Source organism: Megachile rotundata, chromosome 12 (assembly GCF_050947335.1).
Source record: "Megachile rotundata isolate GNS110a chromosome 12, iyMegRotu1, whole genome shotgun sequence".
In the NCBI taxonomy this organism is placed as follows: Eukaryota; Metazoa; Arthropoda; class Insecta; order Hymenoptera; family Megachilidae; genus Megachile; species Megachile rotundata.
The window spans coordinates 14,289,519-14,313,836 of NC_134994.1; the positions used below are offsets into that span (position 1 = coordinate 14,289,519).

General features: G+C 42.4%; 1 protein-coding gene across 11 annotated transcripts in view; it reads left to right on the plus strand.

The window, feature by feature from the left end:
- Positions 1 to 24,318, plus strand: part of LOC100877469 (dipeptidase 1) — a 62,084-nt gene that overhangs the window by 13,468 nt on the left and 24,298 nt on the right. For 10 of the 11 annotated variants that reach the window (XM_076538045.1, XM_076538044.1, XM_076538047.1 and 7 more), the window contains 4 exons: positions 7,139 to 7,292; positions 16,890 to 17,022; positions 21,365 to 21,515; positions 23,945 to 24,014. In XM_076538045.1, coding sequence (XP_076394160.1) covers positions 7,139 to 7,292; positions 16,890 to 17,022; positions 21,365 to 21,515; positions 23,945 to 24,014 — 508 coding nt within the window. Of the gene's footprint in view, positions 1 to 5,183; positions 6,266 to 7,138; positions 7,293 to 16,889; positions 17,023 to 21,364; positions 21,516 to 23,944; positions 24,015 to 24,318 lie in introns of those variants that run through there. The other variant, XM_076538054.1, reaches the window with a different exon arrangement.

The following is a 24,318-nucleotide window of genomic DNA, read 5'->3' on the forward strand; positions in this document are numbered from 1 at the left end:
CTAGCCCGAGGTAAATAACGCTACGAGCAAGAGGTTAATTTTCGGTTATAAGCGGTTCCACGGATACGTATGCACACCTAAGACATCCCTGTACGTCTATCCCAGAACGTGTGCAACACGTACACCGTAAAAGCAGCCACCAACAGACACTAACTTCCGACAGAGTTAATGTAGCTGCAACGGCGTAACTTGATTTAGCCGAGTTACGGGAAGGCGTCGATGCTGTCTTAGCGAGTCCACCTCCGGGGACTACGACTTCGAAATCGGATCATGGATCTTGGATGCTGAAACGTGACTTTAAAGCACGGGAACGTAGCTCGAACTCGTGGACGATCTGCCGACGAAATTAGGAGACAAGGGAGTTGGGAACTACGGGCGAAACACCGAGTGCAGAAAACATTCGTAAATCGCCCAACTCTAAACGCTTTGGTGACGTGCTGATATATCGAGTAACCCGTTTGTGCTGAAAGTTGAGACAATTTGCTATAAACCTCTTCTAGTTCAGACACTGATTAAATAAATTATATTTTGTATCAAACTGATGACAATTAAATAAAGCATAACTGAACTGTGGATTCATGACATATCGACATCTGATAAATGTAAATTTATCCATGAATTAAATTCCTGTTTACTTTGCAAACATTGACATATCATAACCGTATAAACGTCCAGAATAAAAGGCTACCTGTGCGACTTTACAGAAAAATACTAATTGTGTCCGTATAATGTCCTTGAAAAGATTAAAACAGTAGCTGTACACGAGAAGAGAAAGCACACGAGTATCAAAACTGGAACGTTAACCTCTGGGCGCAGACTTAATGGAAGTCGCGTAATTACTGAATTATTTATGCAACGTCGGGAACGTTAATGTCTCGAGCAATTCATTTGGCAAGCTCTGCCAGGTGAGATAACCCTCGCAATGTAACGCAGATGTAACGGTAACGGATGCGGTACACGGCTGGTTTCGCTATTCGTGCGAACTTTAATAACTTCATTGAGTCAGTGCTCGCAGATAACTACGCGAGGGGGTGAGGTCATAGTGTTGCCAAGGGGAGGTTACAAAATAAATTGTCGTGGCGCGACGCGTATTAACCCTCGGAAGTGCGCGGGCTGCTTCTTACCGAAGGCTAAGTTTAAAGAGGCGGCAACAAACTTCGCAGGATAGTGGATTTTCCGCTGAATTAGATTCAATGATTCGGAAGGCGAAGATGTTCGAAGTAGTTAATCGAACGAAGTCTGAACGTAAAATATTTTTCCATAATTATCAGAAATTTCTTGATCAAATCCTCGGACAGTCTGTGTAAATTTTGCTGGAAGCTCGGTAAACCAATCAGGAGTTATCGATCCGTTCGAAAATGGCAGTTAAACGAAACCTGATCCTTAACAGCTTAATTGACCGTGTTCGTTCACCGCGTTACAAGCATCAGCGAGTCGCGTGAATTATTTTAAGCGGTCACGTTTGCGCAACAAACAGCCGGTTAAATTTCGTAAACGATCAAAGCCATCGGAAGAGGCCGTCACGGTGTACGTTTCGGTCAAGCGATAGGCCCGAATGGTCCGAGCGAAACCGGAAGTCGTATTTGCATGGCCAGCGACGTCACTGGAGCCAGCAAACGGAATATATTCAACATTCATATGCATATCAGGGGCTAGCCACCTTATCGCGCTTTGCCAATTAACTCTCTACAGCCGAAACGTACCTGACCCCTCCCTTTCCTCTGCCTCTGACTTCTCCAAACGATGAAAATTCACCGCTACTTTCGCGAAATCGACGCCGGAGATATCTCGCCTCTTAGACACACGTTGCATCCCCGTGTTGAATATGCATGAACGGTTGACGCGAGAATGCTTCAAAAGACACTCCGTGGAGGACGACGTTCGTCGAAATCGCGACGCGTTTCTTCCAACCGCCAGGATTTTTCCGTTTCGAGGGCACCCTTCTTCGAGATTCTCCGGTTATCTCGGCAGTTCCGTTGGCCGAGACGTCGCGGTAATTAGGCCAATTACCTTGCAAGAGCGTTTGATAAAATCGTCGAGTATCGTGGCCGATATTCGACGACACCGGCGAGGATCGACGAGACGAACATTTTTGGACCTTCGCGTGTATCGCGCTGTAATTAGGACGATCGTGCCGGAAAAGCCGTTTGAAAATGGGGGAACGGTAAAACGAGAAGAAACGAGATCAGCCCGAAACTGTTCCGCTCTTTTTTTTGGCTTTCGCAACGTGTACGGGGCGATCGATGAAATTTGCAGCGGAGAGAAAAAGAAGAGGAAGAATAATTCGGCTATGACCAATAAGCGGTGGAATTTTTACGGCACTTCGTTATCGATGGGTGCAAACACGGCTCTGGCTGTCAGCCAATCGGCCAGAACACTTCCCTGTATCGTTAACGGTCATTTTAAGAGATCATTTTTGCCGGTGGAAACGGATGACCCTCGTTGGAATTCGGAAACGATTTTTATTAAACGCCTTTGTTCGATTTACTTTTTTCGCTAGTATTTTTGATTATCGAACACGATGCACGATTAAACGTAACATAATTCTGCTTCATCGATGTCCAACACAATTTTTGTTTGCAGTTCATGAAAATTCGATATAAAATACATTGACGCATTATCGAATCACTTTTCAGATAATATAGTCATTTTACGATGAAAATGTCAGCGAACAAACTGTGGCAGTGTTGCTGAACGTATACATACGCGTTCCCCTGTTATTCAAATTTTATTGCCGGGAAGAGTTATATGGTCTCCTGAAAAATTTGTTCCATCAAAAACTAAAACCGAATGACAATCGGTTATGAAGTATGGAGATATTACATCGATAGTCGATAATTGATTTTTCGGTTAAAAATATCGAAGGAATTTTGGGACACCATCATCTACGGTTAATTACTGGACGTTTGGTGAAAAATGATAGACGAGTGAATCGCATATTGCGAATTTTTCGAAAATTGCTTTTCGAGAAATATTGTATTAATAATGGTCGGAAATTGAACGACTAAATTGACCAATCAAAAACTGTGCGTTCACAATTTCGCAAACAAGCGTCGCTTCTATCAAATTTCCCATTATTTTCACCGTAATATTCCCTACTGTGACCGACTAATGGGCAAGGCATACCAATAACGTACTCAAAGTACACGATGTTCCGAACTTTTGAACAACAATGTACATAGGAACACATGTAACTAGCCTCGACGTGTCAATGTTCGAGCAATTCCCACCATGCAGTTCCCAACTGAGAACACTTTAGCACTATTTAGTTTGCACGTATCCAGAGGCAAGACTCGAACGTGATAAGAGAATCGTTCCAATTCAGTTCCGCATGCGGTCTCACGTACGAACGCTATCATACGTCCAAAAGCCCTAACGCTTATTGATTCCGGTAATTGTTACCGCTTCCTATTCCGATCGTTAATTGAATCGTTCATATTATCGCCTCCTGACCGGCCAGAAGTCAAAGAACCCGAGCGGAATCAATGCCGACAGGATCAACCGTCCTGCACGAAGGAACTCGGCCTGAAAATCCAATTATCATTCGGACCTGTCCGCCTGGAAAGAAGGCTGGTAAATAGCAACCTAGGGCGATCAAAATCTTCCATGAAAGTAGCCGATGGGATGCTCATCTGTACATTCGTAGACTTCTACTTTCTAGGTTCGTGTATTGTTAAGTTAGATCTCTGGGTCTTTAGATTTCTACGTTCTCAAATTTTTAGGTTTCAAAGTTTCTACATTCTCTGATTATTGGAGTATCTTTCTACAGTTCTCCAAATCTCTACATCCCCGATTTCCAAATACACGAGTTCTACAGATACTTCCACGTGTTGATATTCCAGATTCTCATGTTACTATCCTCAGATCCCTACTTTCTCTTCATCCTCCGCATCTCTATATTTGAAGATTCCTACCCTTTGAATACCAAGATTGTCCCGAAGACATAATTCTGAAGAACCCTGTGCCCCAGATGCTTTAAAATATAAGATGCTATTAAAACAGTTTGGTAGTAATCTCCGTGTAAATGAACAAACGTAAAACGCAAAGTGGGAGGCGTTAGAAAGTTAACGTAGACGAAGAGATTAACGCCCTTAATCGGTGAAAATGTTTAGGGGTTGAGTTTTGATCCCTGCAAACTTTCGTTCGTGTTATCGCTCGGCAAGTATGGAGGAAAGCTTGAGGATAGTGTTGCTCGTTTGGTTACCTAATTCCGTTCGAAGTTAAATTCCCCTCTCGTGGCACGTTCAAAGTGCATTCAGCCACCGTGTGGTGCGGTTCGTGGTGGCAAACGGTCCGGAGATCCATCTCTGATTCAGGTCAGATTTGTTGGGGGTAACAATACGCACGCATTCGCCCTCTCTCTCTCCCTCTTTCTCTTTTCTCTCCGCATAGCTCCATTCACTGGCCCCGTCATGCATCAAAATTCCTTTGTGTCATGGCCATTCTATTTTCTGCGAACTCGCCTAAAATTCGTCGGATATTTTCCCAACGGATTTTGACAATTACCCCGCCACTATCGAGCGAAGAATTCGCAGAGTTCAGCCGGAACGGAACAAATCGCCGTATCAACATATCCTCTGGATCGATCGCAAAAATAACAACACGGGAAATAACTCCTTCGTGTAATCAAAATTTCTATTTAAAAGGAAAAAATTGAAACTTATTTATCGAAACTTTACGTTGAGGTATGATAATAAATATTAGGGTGCGACAAAGTCTTTTTGCTTCCAAAATAAAAGAGGACCAAGTTGATCATATTTTTATCGCCACAAAATTCAATTACCATCGCTATTACTCAAATAGTTTCATCTCGAAGAGACTCCTCATCGATTAAGAAACGAGAGTTAATTCGCACGCGTCAGCTTAGGAATGCAACGCGTGCTTAGAATTACCCTAGCCATAATACGACGCCTTAATGGAATATAGCTTCCGAAGGAGGCACGCCTCCACCCCGTAATTACAGTCATTTCAGGCTTTCCTGCCCTCCTCTTTTACCGAAAGCTTCTCTTTTTCCGTCTGCTCGTTCGTTCGAAATTTTCTTGTTTACTTTGACGTTTAATTAAAGCTTAACGCGCCAGAAGGCCACGCTCCGCTTTTAAATGAACACGTTCCTCCGTTAAATTGTTATGAGATAACGCACGCGAGCCTCGCCGGCTTTAAACGGCGTCTTAAACGTTGAAACGGACGCGTTACATCGATTGTAACCGGAGATCAGATAGCTGGTTATACGAAACTACATCCGACTAAGTGAATTAACGCGAAACGAGGAGGTTAACAGGACGGATTCGAAGCCGGGTAGATGTCGTACAACCCCAAGATGTAAAGTTTGCTCGTGTTTCGTCGACGTTGTCTTCGTCGCTGTAACGAGGGTAGCTCTCGGGTTAGGATAAGATTGTTTTCATGATGTCCCGTGCTTTTCGTTGATCCTTTCTCCGAGACAAGTTCAGGGAATCGCGTGTTGTAACATCGGGAGCTGGTTAATGAAACGACTGGTTCAGTGAGTGGTTGACAGAAGTTATGAAAACAAGAAAATGAGATGTAATAAATTACGAGTTCGCAAGGGGCGCGTTTGAGATATTAAAACGCCTGTAAGTTGTTCCACGATTGTACAGAACTTTCATCGAGGATCTAAAATTAATTAGCACCTAACCAACCGGATCGTTTCGAATAAATCCTTTGGAAACCAGCGAAGAAAGGTTCGATGCACACGGAATAGATCTAGTGAATCATGCAGAGAGCAAACAAAAACATCGAAAAGATTAATATTTATATTTCCAATGGTTTTGCCTGGGGATACGCGACAAACAACGTACGATTTACACATCCTACGAATTCCATTCGCGATGTTGACGTCTATTTCGATGCAACCGACAGTGTTTGACCAACGTTCCACCCCTACAAATCCCACGAAATAAATCAAGGATTTCAGATGAAATAAGTTGAACGTAGCCGGAGGCGAAGTAACCGAACCCACCGCAGAACTTGTACGTCGGCTAATGCTATTGTAAGAGGTAAACTTTGTTCGCTTCTCCCTGCTCCTATATACAACTCTCGTTCTATCCGCTTGCTCGACAGAACATGGCTTCTTGCATCTACGATCCACTGCTTGCCACTCGAAATTGGACTATTTCGCAGTATCGTGTCGTGTTTCGTGAAACGCGATTCTCTACAACATGTTCAAACACATTTCGTGATACACCTTTCTCCCGTTACGACGCGTGGCGACAATGCGTGCGACGCGTGTAATTCTGACATGTAGAATGCGGTGCGTGACAATTAGGTGTACGGATGTAATGAGTAGAAGTGCAATGTCTAGGACTTTGCGGTGTAGAAATCTATCGCTTGGTATTCGGGGTGTGGAGATTTAGTGTGGGGCGATACAAAGCATAGACATTTGGAATGCAGGAATTTAGCGAGTGGAAGGCTGTGGTGTAGAGATCTAACGCGTGGTGGTTTAACGCGTGGAAATTTAACGCTTGGAAATCTGTGATGTATGGAACTAGCGCGTGGCGATATAACGCGTGGAAATTCGGCGCGTGCGAATTCTACGCGTGGTGATATAACGCGAGGAAATTTGGCGCGTGGAAATTCTACGCGTGGCGATATAACGCGTGGAAATCTGGCGCGTAGAAATTCCACGCGTGGCGATATAACGCGAGGAAATTTGGTGCGTGAAAATTCTACGCGTGGAGATCTAATGCGTCGAAATCTGGCGCGTGGAGATATAACGCGTACAAATTTGGCGCGTAGAAATTCCACGCGTGGCGATATAACGCGAGGAAATTTGGCGCGTAGAAATTCCAAGCGTGGTGATATAACGCGAGGAAATTTGGCGCGTGGAAATTTTACGCGTGGAGATCTAATGCGTGGAAATCTGGCGCGTAGGAACTCTACGCGTGGCGATATAACGCGTGGAAATCTGGCGCGTAGAAATTCCACGCGTGGCGATATAACGCGAGGAAATTTGGTGCGTGGAAATTCTACGCGTGGAGATCTAATGCGTTCCAACGCAAGATGCGTACAAATCTAAAGTATGAAATACCATGTGACGAAGCAAGGGGATGCAGCGTGTATAATAAAACGCGTCGAAATTCAGTATGAAAGATTGAATTATAGATGGTTCTTTCTTTTGCTTCAGGCACAACGATCTCCCGTGGAACATACGCAAGTTCCTGAAGAATCAGCTAAGGGAATTCAGGTTTGATGACCTCAGGGACACCCATCCTTGGTCACGGAGCGCCTGGAGCCACACGGATCTCAGAAGATTGAAAGAGGGCATGGTTGCAGCTCAGGTGAGTTCAGTAATAACTGCAATAACACTGCACTTCAACGAAACACATTAATCTCAAAGAATCTTGCAAGACGGAAGATACATTTTACAGGACTTCAGTGCCGAATTCTGAACGTCTTATCGTGGACACTGATAATTGTTCATTTATTTTTCTGACAGTTCAAAATAGTTCGTGATGTAAATTACAGTCCTAAATTCAGGAAATCGAATAACAATACATATTCAAATGACTTCGGGAAGGCTCTCGTATCGTTCTTGTTTCACATTCGCGAATCAATTGGCGATAGTTGATTCGAGAGCATCGAGTTTTAACCTTTTCGAGTCGAGTGGCGAGCTCCACTTGCTCAAGTATTTTTACATTTTTGATCGATTCGTAAGTTGCTCTCGAATTCGAGCGTCACAACCCCTTTACCGATATGAATTTCATCGACATAACGCTTTCGACACCAAATAATTATAAATCGTCTAAAGTGTTTGGCTGCAGTATTGGACTCTCTGTTAAAATAGTCATATTTCGAAACTCGAGGTTCATCCGTGAATCAGTGCTATTTTTCAGAAGTTGCTTCTTGTTCATAAATAGTGCAAAGCCCAACATCATTAAATTTAAGGCAGAGGTTTTACAATTATTCTCAACTTGTAAAACACAAAGAAATAACAAGACTAGAAATATTTTAATAATATCGCTAATAACACCAAACCTAATAAAACTTCAAACAGTTGATTACTTTACCGGACAGACTATAAGCCGGGAAATCTGGAATGAACCGTGAAAATCCGGCTTAAGGAGGCCTCGAATAGAGGATGGTTGAGCACGCGATTTCCGAGCGAAGAAAATGCAAGTCGGCTAAACGAAAAGAAATCGCGTGTCGTCTTCGGTCGTCTACGAACCGTGATTCGAACGTAAAAATTGCTTTCTTCGGTATTTAAAGTTCGCGCAATTACTTGGACGAAACGCGAGCGCAAACGCGAGGATCGCGTGCCACGGTCGACTCTTTGTATAATGGTGTTTCAATTATATACCCTCGGCGTCACGGCGGTTTCCGAGGTCTCGATTAATTAAGAACGACGCGAAGAAACAGAAAAAGTCTGTTCGTTTTTTGCTCGTCGTCTCGTTGCTGTTATGATTAATTCGACGAGGCACGCGAACGCGAATCGATTCAATTAACTAACAGAAGAACCAATCAACCCTCGAACGGCTTCCGTAATTGACACTTGCACGCGTGTCTTCCCGTCTACAGCTTACGAATATAACATTTTCTCATTAAAAAATAAAACCTTGATTGTTCCATACGTTCTTTTCAAGACTTTCAATTCATTCTTTTGCGTCTTTCATTTAATCCGTTGTTGTAAATATATTGTACAAAATAATACGCTAAGAAAGTTTGCATTTTGCGAAACACGAATGAATAGCGTATTTTATGGTTAACGAGCTTGCCTTTGTATTTTGTAATTAAAACTTTTTTCCGGTTGCGCAGGAAATGTATAGAGAAGTAAGTCTTTAATTGCGTGCAAAAGTTAACGGAGAAAATGAAGGAGAAAACCGATTGCCGAGTGAAGAAGACACGGCAACGAGTGTTAATTTCTCACGATTTTTCCCTCGAAAATTTCCCGTAGACTCTTCCGTGCGCTGGTCGTTCACCTCGATATCCTCCCGATTAATCTCAGACTTCCGTTTCCGCGCAACTTCCGCGATGGGGAAAAACTTGCGCGGAACTCTCGATGTTTCCGATCGACCGCCATTCAGCGTGGCAAGAAAGAACGCTTCGCGGGCAGAGCCGATGAAAAGCTTGCACCAAAAAGTTCACGTACCACCGGGACGAACGTGCCCTCGTGAACCAAAAGACTAGCTACTACATTTCCCGTTCGGCAATCGAATAAATCCTTTCTTCCGTAGCTTTGGCTCGGGAGCTACTCGAAAAATCACGATTGGGACTTTTCCTCCTTCGTGAATGTGTCGGGAAAATGGAGATAGGAAGAGACTGGTGACCGTCGAAGTTAAACGATTTCATTTTATTCCGCCTGATACGAAACTATGAACTCTGAATATTTTGCGCGAGTCAAGAGAAAATCTGGCTTTCGAACTCTTCGTCTATGATATGGAAATACGAGATCGGAGGTCTGAAGATTTGGGCCATGAATTTGGGGATCTAGGAATTCAGAAATCTTGGGATTTAGAAATTTGAAAATATAAAAATACTTATCAATTTTGAAATTTGAAAATGAAATAAGTCAACGCTACTCCAAGAATACTCGAGTGTTCCAATATAATTGAATTTCGAGTACGAGTAATTTCCTGATCGTCCTCTCAATGCGATTAATCAAATAGAGCCGCTGAATATAGATAGCGTTACAATTGACCCAGAAATCTCTTGATCGTAACAACTTTGGAAAATGAGCAACCAACTAATCGAGTAAATCTAGCGACAAACGATTCCTTACCCCCGACAGCAACTATCCAAAGTAAGTCGAACTTTAATCCAACAATTTCACGCTAAAACTCGAGCAAACTCATTATCAGGATTAACATCCATCGCGATCGCGATTTATCTTACCTCGGTGATTCTTGAGCATACATAGGCTAGTTACATCAGCCAGATATTGATTTTCTCATTCGAACGTCCAAACTAGTATAATTTTAGTCCAGTTTTTTCCACCGGAGAAATTTTACGAGAACTCTTTTCAACGCGGTTTGCAGACCGCATCTTGCACTGAAAGAGCCAACACCTAAAAGAATTTCGCGCATACTAAAAGCTTAATTTTCATGAATATACGTTTCCTACGACAACGTTTTAAGCTGACACCGTTTCTGTATAATCATATTCAAAGAAACAAGGTCGAAAGAAGCGTGCTGCTAAGCAATATCGCGTATAAACGTACATTATAATTCTCCTTGGTGTCGGTATTAAAAGCTGGTCCGTGGCTTTCTTGGGCAAACGTGTCTCGTCTTGTTGCGTCACGCATACGTTACAATGAAACTTGCTACCTGTGAAATTGCTTTCGGGGCGAAATTCGTGGTTATCGCGCGGCGGTGCAGTGATCGTGAAGTACTGTGTGCAAGCTTGTCCGATTAAGAGGAAATATGGGGTCATTAAAGCTACAAATCTTCGAAACGAACAACATTCATTTGTTCTCTATACTTTTAACTTTGATCTACTTATTTAGATGAGTTCGAATTCTTGCTGTATATGACGTAGTAACAATAATAGACTGATGAAAATTTAACCCCTTGCTATGGTTTATTTGTCAGGTGCGTCAGTCAGAACTAATTAGAGCTACAATATTAATACGGACAAAAAAATGTGGAATGTCAATATGTTATTATGCAAACGTTGACTATGCAAATTATATTTGGACTTCAAATTGAAGCGTACTAAAAATTCGAGTAGAATTGATCACGGCCTAAGTACGAGTGCGTCTGACTCGTCAAAATGCTAGGGGTTAACTAGAGAAATCTGCGGAGAATATAGAAACACGGTGATAAAAAATTCCGATTACCAGAAATTGAATCGGGAAAGAAAGTAAGTTGAAATGAAGTTGAAATCCCCATCCAGCAAATTTCTATCGATCGAAATTGAACGTCCCTTCGGATGAGCATCAAATATGATCGCTTCGAAAGGGAAACAGAGAGGTGGCGCGGCCGCTTGTCATCTCTATTCCCCACACGATCCACAGAAGCCGGTGGTAGTTCCGTTTTATCTAAAGGGGGTTTAACTTTAAGACGTCAGAAATGGAATTCCATCGGATGGAGTAACATCTGTGTGCTTTCTCTAGGCGACGAGTACAAGTGAATATACTGACGAAATCCACGGGGATCGTGTCCCGAAGAAATTCACCCTCGGAGACCTCGGAAGGTAGCTGCATCTCGCTTGTTAGTAAAACATTCCCTCCGTCGTTGATCCCATTTATTAGAAGCTCTAGATGCGATTATGGCCTAACAGACGGCACATGATAAAGGGGGTTATAGTAGACGAGTTCGAAAAGTCAGCCTAGCGAGGCGAACGTTGAAGCGAGCTTGTTCCGCTCGAGGAGGCTAGCAACTTCGTTACTACTCTCTCCCCCGTGATAATGCCAAGGTGTCACCGTGCCAAGGGTAAAATTCAAATAAGGTTCTTACGGGGCCGCATACGCGCTAGCACCACGGCCACGAGCGGTCCAATTTAATTAATACCATAATTAAGAGGGAATACTAATTACGTGAAATGCCTGCAACCACCGTCACCATGAATTACCAGGGAAATCCACGGGCAGCGTTTCGGGAAACAAGAAACACGCACGGTCTTGGAGCAATTACACGGCTCCATGAATAAAGGATTCTTTACCCGCATTTATCGATGAATTTTCTTTTTGTTTACACCTGTTCGTTCTCTAAGTACTCCACCGATATTTAAACAAACTTTCACTCGATAATAGACCTCTGAAATTTGCATAAATTTGAATTAGTTGGAGTAATCGAACTTGGGAGGAACTTTAGCCACTTTGCTGTAAACACTCTTGACGAAGGCAAACTAAGTATTCGAGCAATAATTTTCATTATAAATTGAAAAGTTTCTATCGGCATTTGATGAAATTTAATATATGGACCGTGATTTTAAATAATTGATCGAAACTCCCGAAACCTACCACGAACTTTGGGATATCAAAATTTATCAGTTTATAAAAGTTCATTTAAATACCGGCGAAATGTTTGGCAAACTCTGGCGAGTATAAACTTCGACTCATAAATATTGTAATTTTATTGTTGCAACATTGTTGATGTAGTAATTCTCTGCATTAATCAAACAACTCGATATGTACAAATAAACAACGCATTTGCAAATAAAATAGAGACAAGTGTACATCGCGAACGTCAGCTCGATCGAGCAGAACGATCGGACTTATTATCGAACGTCAAGCGTTTGTTTAAAACGCGAACAAACGCGGGACATTCGTCTAATTTTATGGGTCATTTCTCAACGTCAGCGTGTTCCTCGTGGTATTCAGTTTGCTCGCAGAGACGAAAGGGGTGACTAGCCTCGCCGTTGTGTCCACCGAGACGAACGCCACGTGTATGCATGTATGCATAATATACAAACAGCAAGTGTATACAGTATCCGGGTAAACTGGTCCGGGACTCGATCCATCACTGTCCTGGTTAATTCAAACGGAGAGAAGACATCCGTCGCGAAAAGGTTACCCAGCATTGATCTCGTGCCAACCATCTCGGTAGATTTAAAAGATCCAATCCACCCTTTCACGTCTACACTTTCCTACCCTACTATTTATACTTTATTTACTCCGTTACAGAAAGAAACTCGTCTGAACATCCACTGATCCATACATTTTTCTTGAGACATTCAATTATTATTAATAAAATTGTTACGTTCATTTACACTGCTTGTAAAGCTTGTTTTTAGACATTTTTTTTGAGACACATTCTTTATGTGTGTACATTAACATATGCATATACTTTTTTATACATATACAGTAACATGTACATGTACATTTTTATACATGCATGTACATTAACATATATGTACACATTTTTGTACGTACATGTACATTAACATATGCATATACATTTTTATACATACATGTACGTTAACATGTACATATACATTTTTATACATACATGTACGTTAACATATGCATATGCATTTTTATACATGCATGTACATTAACATATACATATACGTTTTTATACATACATGTACATTAACATATACATATACGTTTTTATACATACATGTACATTCACATATGCATATACATTTTTATACATACATGTACGTTAACATATGCATATGCATTTTTATACATGCATGTACATTAACATATACATATACGTTTTTATACATACATGTACATTAACATATGCATATACATTTTTGTACCTACATGTACGTTAACATGTACATATACATTTTTATACATACATGTACGTTAACATATGCATATGCATTTTTATACATGCATGTACATTAACATATACATATACGTTTTTATACATACATGTACATTCACATATGCATATACATTTTTATACATACATGTACGTTAACATATGCATATGCATTTTTATACATGCATGTACATTAACATATACATATACGTTTTTATACATACATGTACATTAACATATGCATATACATTTTTGTACCTACATGTACGTTAACATGTACATATACGTTTTTATACATACATGTACATTAACATATGCATATACATTTTTGTACCTACATGTACGTTAACATGTACATATACGTTTTTATACATACATGTACATTAACATGTACATATACATTTTTATACATACATGTACATTAACATATACATATACATTTTTACACATACATGTACATTAACATGTACATATGCATTTTTATACCTACATGTACATTAGCTTCAGTCTATTTGGAAGTAAACGAGTAGAAGTTCGCGAAGTTTACACTACGGGTTAAAATTAAATGAGAGTTTCTAGGTGCACTGTAATACGATAACTTTTGGAATACATTTTCGTGATGATTTTTGGCGGAGATGCACGTGGGATTAAGCGCAGTCGAGCAGAATGGGTGCGTACACTAATGCATCGAAAATGTAGAGCAACGTGCATGCATTTTCGATCGTAGTAGCCGAGGGGGAGGCTACATACATCTACCCCTCCCCAAGCAATCGGTCGTGCTTCCCAGCGACTGCATTCCAAAAGTGAATTCCAAGCGGTTCGAAATAACTCGAGTGTGTACCATTCGGAACGTTCGATCTTTGGGGAATTGTGTATCTTCCGCGATAAAAGCGTACGGCGAGGAGAATGCACGTGTCGGGCGAGAACAGAAGATTATGGATAGCGCGGTGTCTGAACGACTTGTCGCTTCATAATTTAATAGCGAAAAGTGGTGAAAATTGACACGACGTTTTGAAAGACGATTCTTGGCAACGCAGAAAGAATCGTGTTAACATTTTTCTGCGTTTCGTGAAACTTTTGTCGGGTGATGTTGGAGGTTAACATAATTGATAAATAGTGTAACATATTTCGTTTAAATGTTTCTGGGAAGATTAGTAGAAGTTTGTAAAGGAAAAAGCTTATTTCTGTCCGGAAAGTAAACGTAACAGTTTCGTTATACAAGGTTAAAATTCTAACGAGTGCAAAGTGGGACGACTCAACGCGATTACACTTGGTAGACGGTGGTGAATACTTGTGCGAACGTCTGACCTGAAACTCGACCCTGACTGTTGCTCGATTTTGCGCGAAACACCCACGGTAAAAGGACGGAAAGACAGAAAAAGAAAGAGGCCGAAAGGAAAAGGAAAGCTTTTACCATGGAAGAGAGGGTTTTTATTAAACGTCTGACCTAAAATTCCGACTGTGTTGAATTTTAAACAAGACCAGCGACATTTGAATGAACCTTCCGGCGAACGGTTTGTATGTAAATTCGTACGTTAAATCGTCGCGAGGAACGATCAAAAGCGATGTAAATAATTGAAAACACGCGTTTTAAAACGATGTTCGTACATCTCCCTTTGTCTTCTCCGGCCGTCTTTAGCGAAGCCGAGAGTTAAATTAAGAATAAATTCTTCTCGGGGTTGTAATTGCTTGTCGTAATAACCGTGACGAAACAGGGAAACGATCGCGTTAACGGGGAATCAAAAGTTGCTGGATGAGGTCGTTTGCGTTGAAAGTTTCACCGTCAGACGATTAAATTATTGCCGTGTTGCAATTAGCCACGGGCAAAAAGCAAGCTATTCAACTGCTGTTAATCACCGCAACGAGAGAAGCAAATCGCGGTCGTAAAGATCCTGTCGGGAAATCTGATGCAGTCGTAGAAGCGTAACGAAGAGAAGTGCGAATCACAGGGTGAAACTGTCGGGTTTAATGGCACGAAAGAAGAAAATAAAATAAAATGCGGAATCACGCTGATTTATAACACTCCGATGACATTGTCGTGCACCTGGAATGCATTTTATTCGCGAATGTTTGTTCGCGTCCTGGCGTGTTTCGAATGAGAATGGAGTTTGTTAATACGTTGAGTGCTATCGGTACCGTACGGTTACGCGTTAGATATCTACACGTTATACGTCAACGCACCGAATATAATCGTATAGCGGAACTGCAAACACGATACGATCAAATAACTGAACGCAACTTTTGCCTAATATTACCGCTGTATTAATTTGATAAGGTATCAAGAGGAAAGTTTAAATTGCAAAACGATATTCGGAATGATAATCATCGTAGCGTGCAGTGTATACTTTCATCTCCATGGAGGCATTTAAAATGTTAATATCGGCCGGGAAAACGAGTTTTGCGAGGTATCCTAGAATTATTAGAGACATTCGAGTTTAAGTATTCCGAAGGACGAATATCCTATCCCGCTTAGCGCGATGCTCTATCGGGAAATCTGTAGACGCATTGATACTGAAATACGTATTAAAATGAGAATTCTAAAGCTTCCACGGGTCGGTTTATTAAAATTAATGGAGGATTTAGGTGAACCGTATCCATAAGGAAAATATTCCAAACGCTTTACCGACGTTGCAATTGCCTCCCGCAGAGTCCGACGATTTGTAGGCAAAATTTCGCAAATATTTCCTTCCCGTTAATAGCACGAACAGCGAATCGAATTCTATATTGAACATGGTTCAAATTCCGCAGCTTCTATGCTCAGACTCAAAGAATTTAACCCGTGTATAAATAAATAATCTAGCACGACGTCGGGATAGCGTTTCATTCGCAGGGTATCATCGAATCAATAACCTATCTCGAGCTAGGAACTTTCGAAGCTATCCGATATGCATATTCTCGTACACTATCGTCCACGGTCTCGCTATCATAAAGAATCGAAGGGTCTTATTTCCGGGTCTCACGAAGTCACGATGATAATCATATCGAACGACGTGCTTCCCGTTTCACGCTCAACAACGATAAAAGGACGTTTTAGAAGGATTCTTATGCTAGCTCACGTTCAACCCCTCCCGCGGTCCTTTATCAAACCGAATGAAATATAGCGCGGTTCCTGTTTAATCCCGGGATCTGATACATCGGTTTAATTTACTCCAAGTAACCGAATATATTCTTATCCGTTGCTCAGCGTGGCCGTAGGTGGGGATAAACTACCACATTATTTACGGCCACCGATATCCTCCGCATTTAAAATTCAAAGCGGCGCGAGTTTCCCGCTCGGACTCGTAATGCAGCGTTTAATTATTTCCAAAGTATTATCCGATCGCGAATTGAAACCGGGAAATAAACGTTTACGCCACTCTATTACAACGTAGTGCATCGCGATACGCGTTCCAAACACTATTTCCTGTTCACCCTTGAATAATTCCTAGATCGATTAACGATCGAAATTTACATGATCGCGATTCGATTCGTTACTTCGAACCTGGTCACGCGAAGTATGCGTGCTTCGCGGCGAGCTTAACTAATTCTCCCTTAATGCGATTTCTACTTTACACGTTGCTTTTTATTTGCAACGATATGGGGAGTATGACTTTCTACGAGATAACGTTAACGTTCGTATCGTTACAAGTCATAGTTTCATGATTTGTTCTGGTACTTTAATTAGAGCATGATTAGATGGTATTTATAAGAGTGAGTGAAAGGCAATTTTGTGTGTTGCAGTTTTGGTCAGCTTACGTGCCTTGCTCGTCTCAGCATCTGGACTCGGTGCAGCTGGCTTTGGAGCAAATCGACCTGATTCGTCGACTGGTCAACAAGCATCCCGAAAGCATGGTCCTCGTAACTACGGCGGAAGGTGGGCCATTTCCCTTGCAATTCTATTCGAACCCTTTGTCACCCTCCGAATTCCGCTTCGCTACCCCGTTGTTGTTGTATCGATAGAGAGCGACGGTTTACACAACAACCGGTAGCTGCGAAGCGACAGAAACCGAATCGGCTGACGTTTGTCGACGAAACTGACGGGGTCAAAGGTAAAATGAGCGACGCATAAGGTTAAACATTACGCGCGACTCGTTGCGATCAATTTTCAATCGCGTTAGAAACTCTCTCGGCACCGCGCCAAAGCGATTCGATTTCAGCCTCGAGCGAACGAGTCTCGTTCGTCAAAGAATTTTCATCAACGGTTGACCCATTTTTTTCGACTCTCTCTCGTGAAAAGATACGGATCGGTTAGCGAACGATTAACGCTAGATTGCGTACGATCGAACGAACAACGGTATCGATTCGGCGACACGGTTGTTGGTAAACAAATTTCGTGTACCAACTAACCAAACAGTCATTACACCGTGCTCGGACAATTAGATAACTGGTTGAAAGCTCGCATTAAATTATCAGGTTAAGCAAACTGACCGTCGCGCGAATCCAATGGCGAAACATTCTGTTGTTCCAGTTAACCGTGTCACTCTTTAATAGATTCGCCAAACTGCTTTCGAAGTTAAACCAGAAATTGTTAACGGCTAACCGGTAATTAAGTACCCTTTGTACTACGCAAACACGATTCTACGTCCAGCCTTAAAGACCCCTTCATTCCAACAGAAATTATATTAGTCTTTAGAGTTTCAAACTATTTTACAAACTATACTCCTTCATTTATACTTCCTATCACACGTGACCAATTATTAAAACATTCATGTCTTCTATTTAAAAAAGCTTTGTAATCCAGTGAAGATAAACAATATTTCAAATTAAACAAATATTTTACTCTTTGAATGGTTCATCGATCGTTGTCCAAACCGATTGAACATTACTTTTACATCGACAGTTTCGGGAATCAGTTAACAGGCACATGGTAGCTTTTTTCGGCGACAGAAAAAAGCTTGTAAATTTGGAACAATCGTTTTGTTACGTTTGAGCGAAGTATACACCGGCTATGTATTGCATGTCTATTTACTTATGCATGTGCATGCCGACATGCAGTAGCCGAGGTTCGGCTTATCGAACGCGTGGTAGAACGGTCGGTATGGCTTGACATTTTTCCATTTCGGTTGGAATTTACAACCAACCTCTTCCTAGTTATCTGACATTTTCTCATCGGATTCGTATTACGTTCGCGTTCGTGAGCCATCAAAGGAAGCAAATTATCATGGTCGAAAGTCTTATAGGTTTCGTGATCGTTATTCGGTTCTTCGAGGACAATGAACCGCGACGGGCACGATACAAACGAGAAACGATTTTATGATCGATGAAATGCAGATCCTATAAAATTCCGTTAACTTTAAAATGCAGTTTTTATTGTAGATTTATTCGTTGTTTTCGTTCGACGAAGTTCGACTTCATTTCGTATTCAATCAATTTTTAAAAAACTGAAGTTCTGTGTACGCGGAAATTGCAGGGAGGAAATTTAATTTGGTTAAGATAATTCAACATCGAGGAATTAACTGGTGGAAAAATATTTGAAATCTCGTTTTGATCGATAGAGGTTGCATAAACGTTCGCGTTCGGTTCATCGAATTCGCGACAGACGATACATAGTCAGCGAGTTCCCGAAAACGAAAGCTCGAAGGAGGATGTCGAAGACGCCCCGACGGCACGAGTTTCACACGCGAAGAATATGAAATCGAGCTTGGAGGTCGACGAACGTCGAGAATTACCATTCGCTATTTGTTCCCAGAATGGGCCGTCCGACGTTATACACCGGCAGAATTTCTGGCCGAGCGCCAATGTCAGGGTGAGGCTGGTTGGCATAGCGCGCCGGCGGAAAAGAATTTTCTCGAGTTTTCTGCTTTAAGAAAATCCAACGTATCGAAATCTTCTTCGTGCTCGACTTGTTCGAGTTTAATTAATTCCTGGTCCCGTCGGGCGATCAAGTAGTTGCCGAGTTGTCGTCGGGGATAATAAATGGCACCCTACTTGCAGCAGTTCGTTCTTTCTTTCTCCCTTAAAACGTGCCCGGAAAACAACCCGTCCGTCCTTTTTCCACCTCGCGTTCCTCGAGATTTACGCGCGTACGATATGAAACGAACGAGGTCGACGAACGTCCCGAACTTACCGTCTTGTGTTTGCTTCCGGTCGGCCATTCAGCGTCGCCCGTCACGAGCTTCCTTGGATGAACGCCAGCCGTCGAACATCTCTGATCCGTCTTTCCTAGAAAAATCGGACCAACCACTCGTTATTATCATCGTCACCGTGAATACTCGAAAGAAGTCCACCTAAGAAGCTATTTTCAGCCCCCGAAAACCCGAATTTACACGGAAACAGACATCCCTAATTTGAACATTCGGGATTATAGAAAATAAAGGGAGTAGTCCCGGGTAAAAATTTAGAGTACCATCGAATCCTTTCGCCCAGTGATTTTCGAGGAACTTTAGAATTTTTTCAGAGGGCAAAAAGGCAGTGCTGCAACAATACTCTTGTTCGGTGGAGCACGAGCACCCTGGTAAATCCAGCGCCATTTCTCTCCGTGGCTTTAATTTCTCGTGCCGGTCGCCGATTACGCTGCATTAAACCCGAAATGGAAGAACAACCGAAAAAGAAACGCGGCCAGCAAGCCGTGCGCTGTCGATTGAGCGCGATTTACTGCGATCCTTGATTTATATCCACCTTCGTGCTCACCCACAAGTGCACACCTCTTAACATCCGTGTGGCTGTATTCGAGATACGTGTGCCGGCGATTACATTCGGAATTTCGAGGGTATCGGTCGATCCACGGCGCGCACGTTACCGTTTCGAAACGTTTTTCCATTTCTCTCGAAATTTCTGATCTATCTTGTTCGCGCTGCGCCCTTTATTCCAGACGCGATGTATCGGTTCATTTTATATCTCGTTGAACCGATCGCTTTTATAGATCCTCCATTTCCCGTCGCGTTCGCTTGACGTTACAAGCCTGTGAAGGTCTTCCACCGGCGGATTCAATCGTGCGAGAACATTGTAAACGAGAGCATCTGCAGTTCGTCTGCGTCTAATCCCGCGAAATTGATTTCGGGTTAGATGCTTTAAATTACGGTCCTTTCAAAGCTTTATATAAACTGCGATTCGATAAACTATCGGAACAGAAGTGTCAAAGAAAATTGAACTTCCGAATTCGAAGGAAAACTTCGAAGAAGATAAAGTCGATTTTTCGTTTCGATAATACCTTCGACAGGGGAGAACTCGATTGATCTTCGCGAAGCCGCGTATAAATAAATCCTTCATCGATCGCGATCCGATGTCGGTTGAAGTCGCAGGAGGTAGCAGGTGTTCGAAGTCGGTGGTGTCACGACAATTTCACGAGCCGTGCAAAGTGGCTGGCGTGTATCGAAATCGAATTACGTCGAAACGAGACGCGGCAAAGTTTTAATAGATCGCGCGGAAGTAAAGGGGCCTCGGTCAATTCTCCGGTACACGCTCGAAGGCCGCTCCGGCGAGTAAATTCTCGCAGCCGCAGGATCGTCCGTCCATTAACGCGAGCCCGGCACGATGCGCTTCGATCGCGTGCGGTCGAAAGCGGAAAAGTTCAAGTTGCCGCGACAAATGGCGTTTCGGCGACGAACATCCAGCCTGAACCCTCTCGATACGCGCGACACGCATCGCCGATCGTATATCGGTATCCCGGAAACGGCCACCTAACGCAATTTGTACGCGGTGTTTTAATCGAATCCGAACGACACCGAGCCCGCGAATCCGATTTCACGGAGCTCGATAAAGGCCACCACCTTTACACGGACCTGGGTTCGATTAAAACGATTAAACCGGACGCTCGCCAATCGAATTCGCGGCACGCTGGCTAAATACTGGCAAAATATCGGCCACAAGGAGGATTTCCCGAACGTTCTTCGAAAGCCTAGCGTTCCATTATTTCGTGGCCGGATTAATCGAGCCTCGTTTACGGTCCGTAATTAATGATCCGCGTGATAACGCTTCTCACCCTCCTCGAAACGCTGGCAATGGCTGCTTTAAATGATTCTATTAAACGAAAGATCGATGGTGACAGATAACTTTAATTAATTTTCCACAAGAACGATAGAGATACACCGTTTCTTTTATGTAGCCACGCGTTGTACCGCTGCTCGTTAGATCTAGTCTGTTTAACGATCGACACCTGAGGAAATTTCAGATAAGAAGGGTAGTCGGGAAGATCGCTCGATATCGTACGTATGATTAGGATAATAACAATAATGACAATCGAGAACGTTCAAGGGAGATTTAACGTGTGATTTCAGGTATAGAGAGAGCGCACAAGGAGGGTAGATTGGCGAGCCTGATAGGGGTCGAAGGGGGCCACGCGGTTGGAGCTAGTCTGGCAGTTCTGAGGATGTTGTACGAGTTGGGTGCCAGATACCTCACCCTTACGCACACATGCAATACACCTTGGTGAGTTTACCAATCGAGATAATGGCTAATTATGCTAGCTTCCTACCGTATTCTGAAAACCTAATCCGAAAATACCATTGTATTTCCACTTCTACAATCTATCCATATTACCTCTATATTACTTATCGTTAAAAAATACTCGAATAAGAATATCATTCGACAATTTGGATAATCAATTCTCTCCTTTAAAATGTTATCTTTCTTACAATTCATCTCTCACCTAGATTAAGAAATTCATTCGAAGAGTATTCAGACGTCCATGAACAATGGCCTGGCAGTTTATCATAATGCGCTATCGTCATGTTCGTTCGCGATGATTTGGCAAAAGAAATATCGTAAGACGTTTTATGCACAAGGAGAACACATTACCGGAAGCGAAGAAATAAAGATACGACGGATAGCCAGTATATCGCGCAGTGTATAACACCGGCTCAGCTTTATCGTTGCATAATAAAAGTGTACTATAAATGATGCAGCTGAAGGGAAAAGCGAGATATGGCCGTGAAATTTCCGCAACGAACATTTCACCTGTCATTCCTTGGAAAAATTGAAGAAAATTCATTTTTGAAACTACATCCACCGCCAGATAAATTTAATTTTTATTCATACACAGAAATGATTCAATTTCTTCGCTCCCGTGCAACTTGCGAATAAACGTACGACCCAGTTGCGGGTCTTCGAAATTTCTGACGAACAGGAAATCGTATCTGTGCCGAACCTCGATACCGAGTAAATTCGTAGACTGGTGTATCGAGGACGCATCGATATTTTTTCGCGAGACTGGAAATCGCGGGGGAGAAATTTAGGATTACGTAAGAGGGGTTGCGAGCTAGTGGATGACCAAAATCTTGTTCTAGGACAATTCCCTTTTATACGACATCGTTTACGGCATTACAGCTGAAAGAAAAATAGGGAGGCGATACAAAATCTTGGACTTTATCCTCAGTTCTTTTGTCGCACTGACCTCGTGTCAATTAACATACCGTGACCCGTACCCTCTTGTATTATCACACGCTGAATCTCTACGCGTTAAAATTGCGACATTCAGTTTCGAAACCTGATTAGCGATCAGTACAAATCCCAGTGCAGGTGACAAAATTACGACAGACTGTACGCAGACCTTCGCGACAGAGGGAGATACGATCTGAAATTGAAATCGCGATCGATGATCGATGAACGTTACCCTTTAGTTTGTGAAATTTATACTTCCGGTAAAACGTATGTCGTTTATTTATAACAAACAAAAGTCGATGAGTTACGCGCGGATTAATGGAACCGTAACAATATTATCTGCGTTTCGGAATTTCCGGTATCGGTCGCGCGTTTTACGACCCTGAGACAGATACATCGATACGCCGATAAATATCTATGCTATGAAGTAGCTCGATCGGACAATGCCCCAGTTAACTTCGTGAAGTTCGGTTTACGATATGAATCATGTTTTTCGTATGTTACATGCGCGACATACTTCCGCGAAATTGGTACACGTTGCTATCGATATCGGTAGTGTAGAATAATTATTATACCTCGTACAGTTCAAGCGGATCAAAATTGCATTCCTATTCGGTCAATGGGTTGTCATAACTTGCAGATCGATATAGCAATATTTTCTTAAGGGGTTAAATACCGATGTTGACCAGCAAAATACGTGGATTTACGGTTTGTTTGACCTTTCGAATGATTTATTATTATCTGGTAGTTATCGGTACTGATTTCGAATTAGCGTTCCGTTTGCCAGCTTAGAGACCATCACGCGCTAATACGGACGATTATCACCCCTGAAATTGGTCCGACTCCTCGAGGCTCGTTGCTAGTCCACTGGCTACCGCGTCTCCTCTCCGTAATCCTATCAACGTGAGAGATGTTTACGAATCTGCCTCGCCAACGTTATCGTTGACGGCAAATTCGTCGAGATAGTGGAATATCCTGCGGTGCTGGAATTAACATTCGTACTAATGATCTGCGTGCATTTCCATCGTCGAATTCCCCACGAGGTCGTTCAAAGATAAACGGAGCGTTCAAGAAATCCCAGGAATTCGTTAGCTAGTTGTATTAACCGAATGAAAATGTAAACGCTGAGCTCTTAAACAATCGTGCACCATGTTAGAGAACGAAAGAACCGTTTTCCCGCATTTTAGAAGGGCCTTAAACAATTGTACATTCACCGTATGTGGACCTGAACGAGCAACAAACAATTCCCGGGGATTTTTTGAATGGTCCACGTACAGTGGACGATGAAAAGGGGTTCCTGGCTCGAATCAAGACGTTTGTACACGGTGTACCGCAATCACCGCAGTCATTAGTCCGACAAAGAAATTCCGCTCGCGTTGCTTAGTATTACGGACATGAAACTCTATGATTAAAGGGCATTGTACGACAGTAATGCTGAGAATTGTTGCCATTGAGTTACTGACCTATTGGTTCGTTAGGGCAGAATGCAGCACAGCGGATGAACCCGGTCAAGTGGCTCGCATCGGTGGCCTCTCCAATTTCGGCAAGGTGAGTACGTTTGTCTTTCTTTTCAAAACGCTTCAAATACCTCCAATCAGTGCTATCCCAGCGACGACAAATCCCACTGAGAAGAGCAGCTCGTGCTACGAAATTATTTTCATACGTGCACTGCTTCATAATAGGCTACACATGCGAGGACTTAGCGACAAGAGTCTAGAAAGCTCTCTTGAAGGGTAGAAATTTATGGCTATAGAAGTCCCAGAATGTAGCAATTTGAAGGCGTAGAAATTTAAGGATATAGAGAACTCTACGTATAATAGCCTAAATCCTCGTACAGAAGTTAATAAGTAAA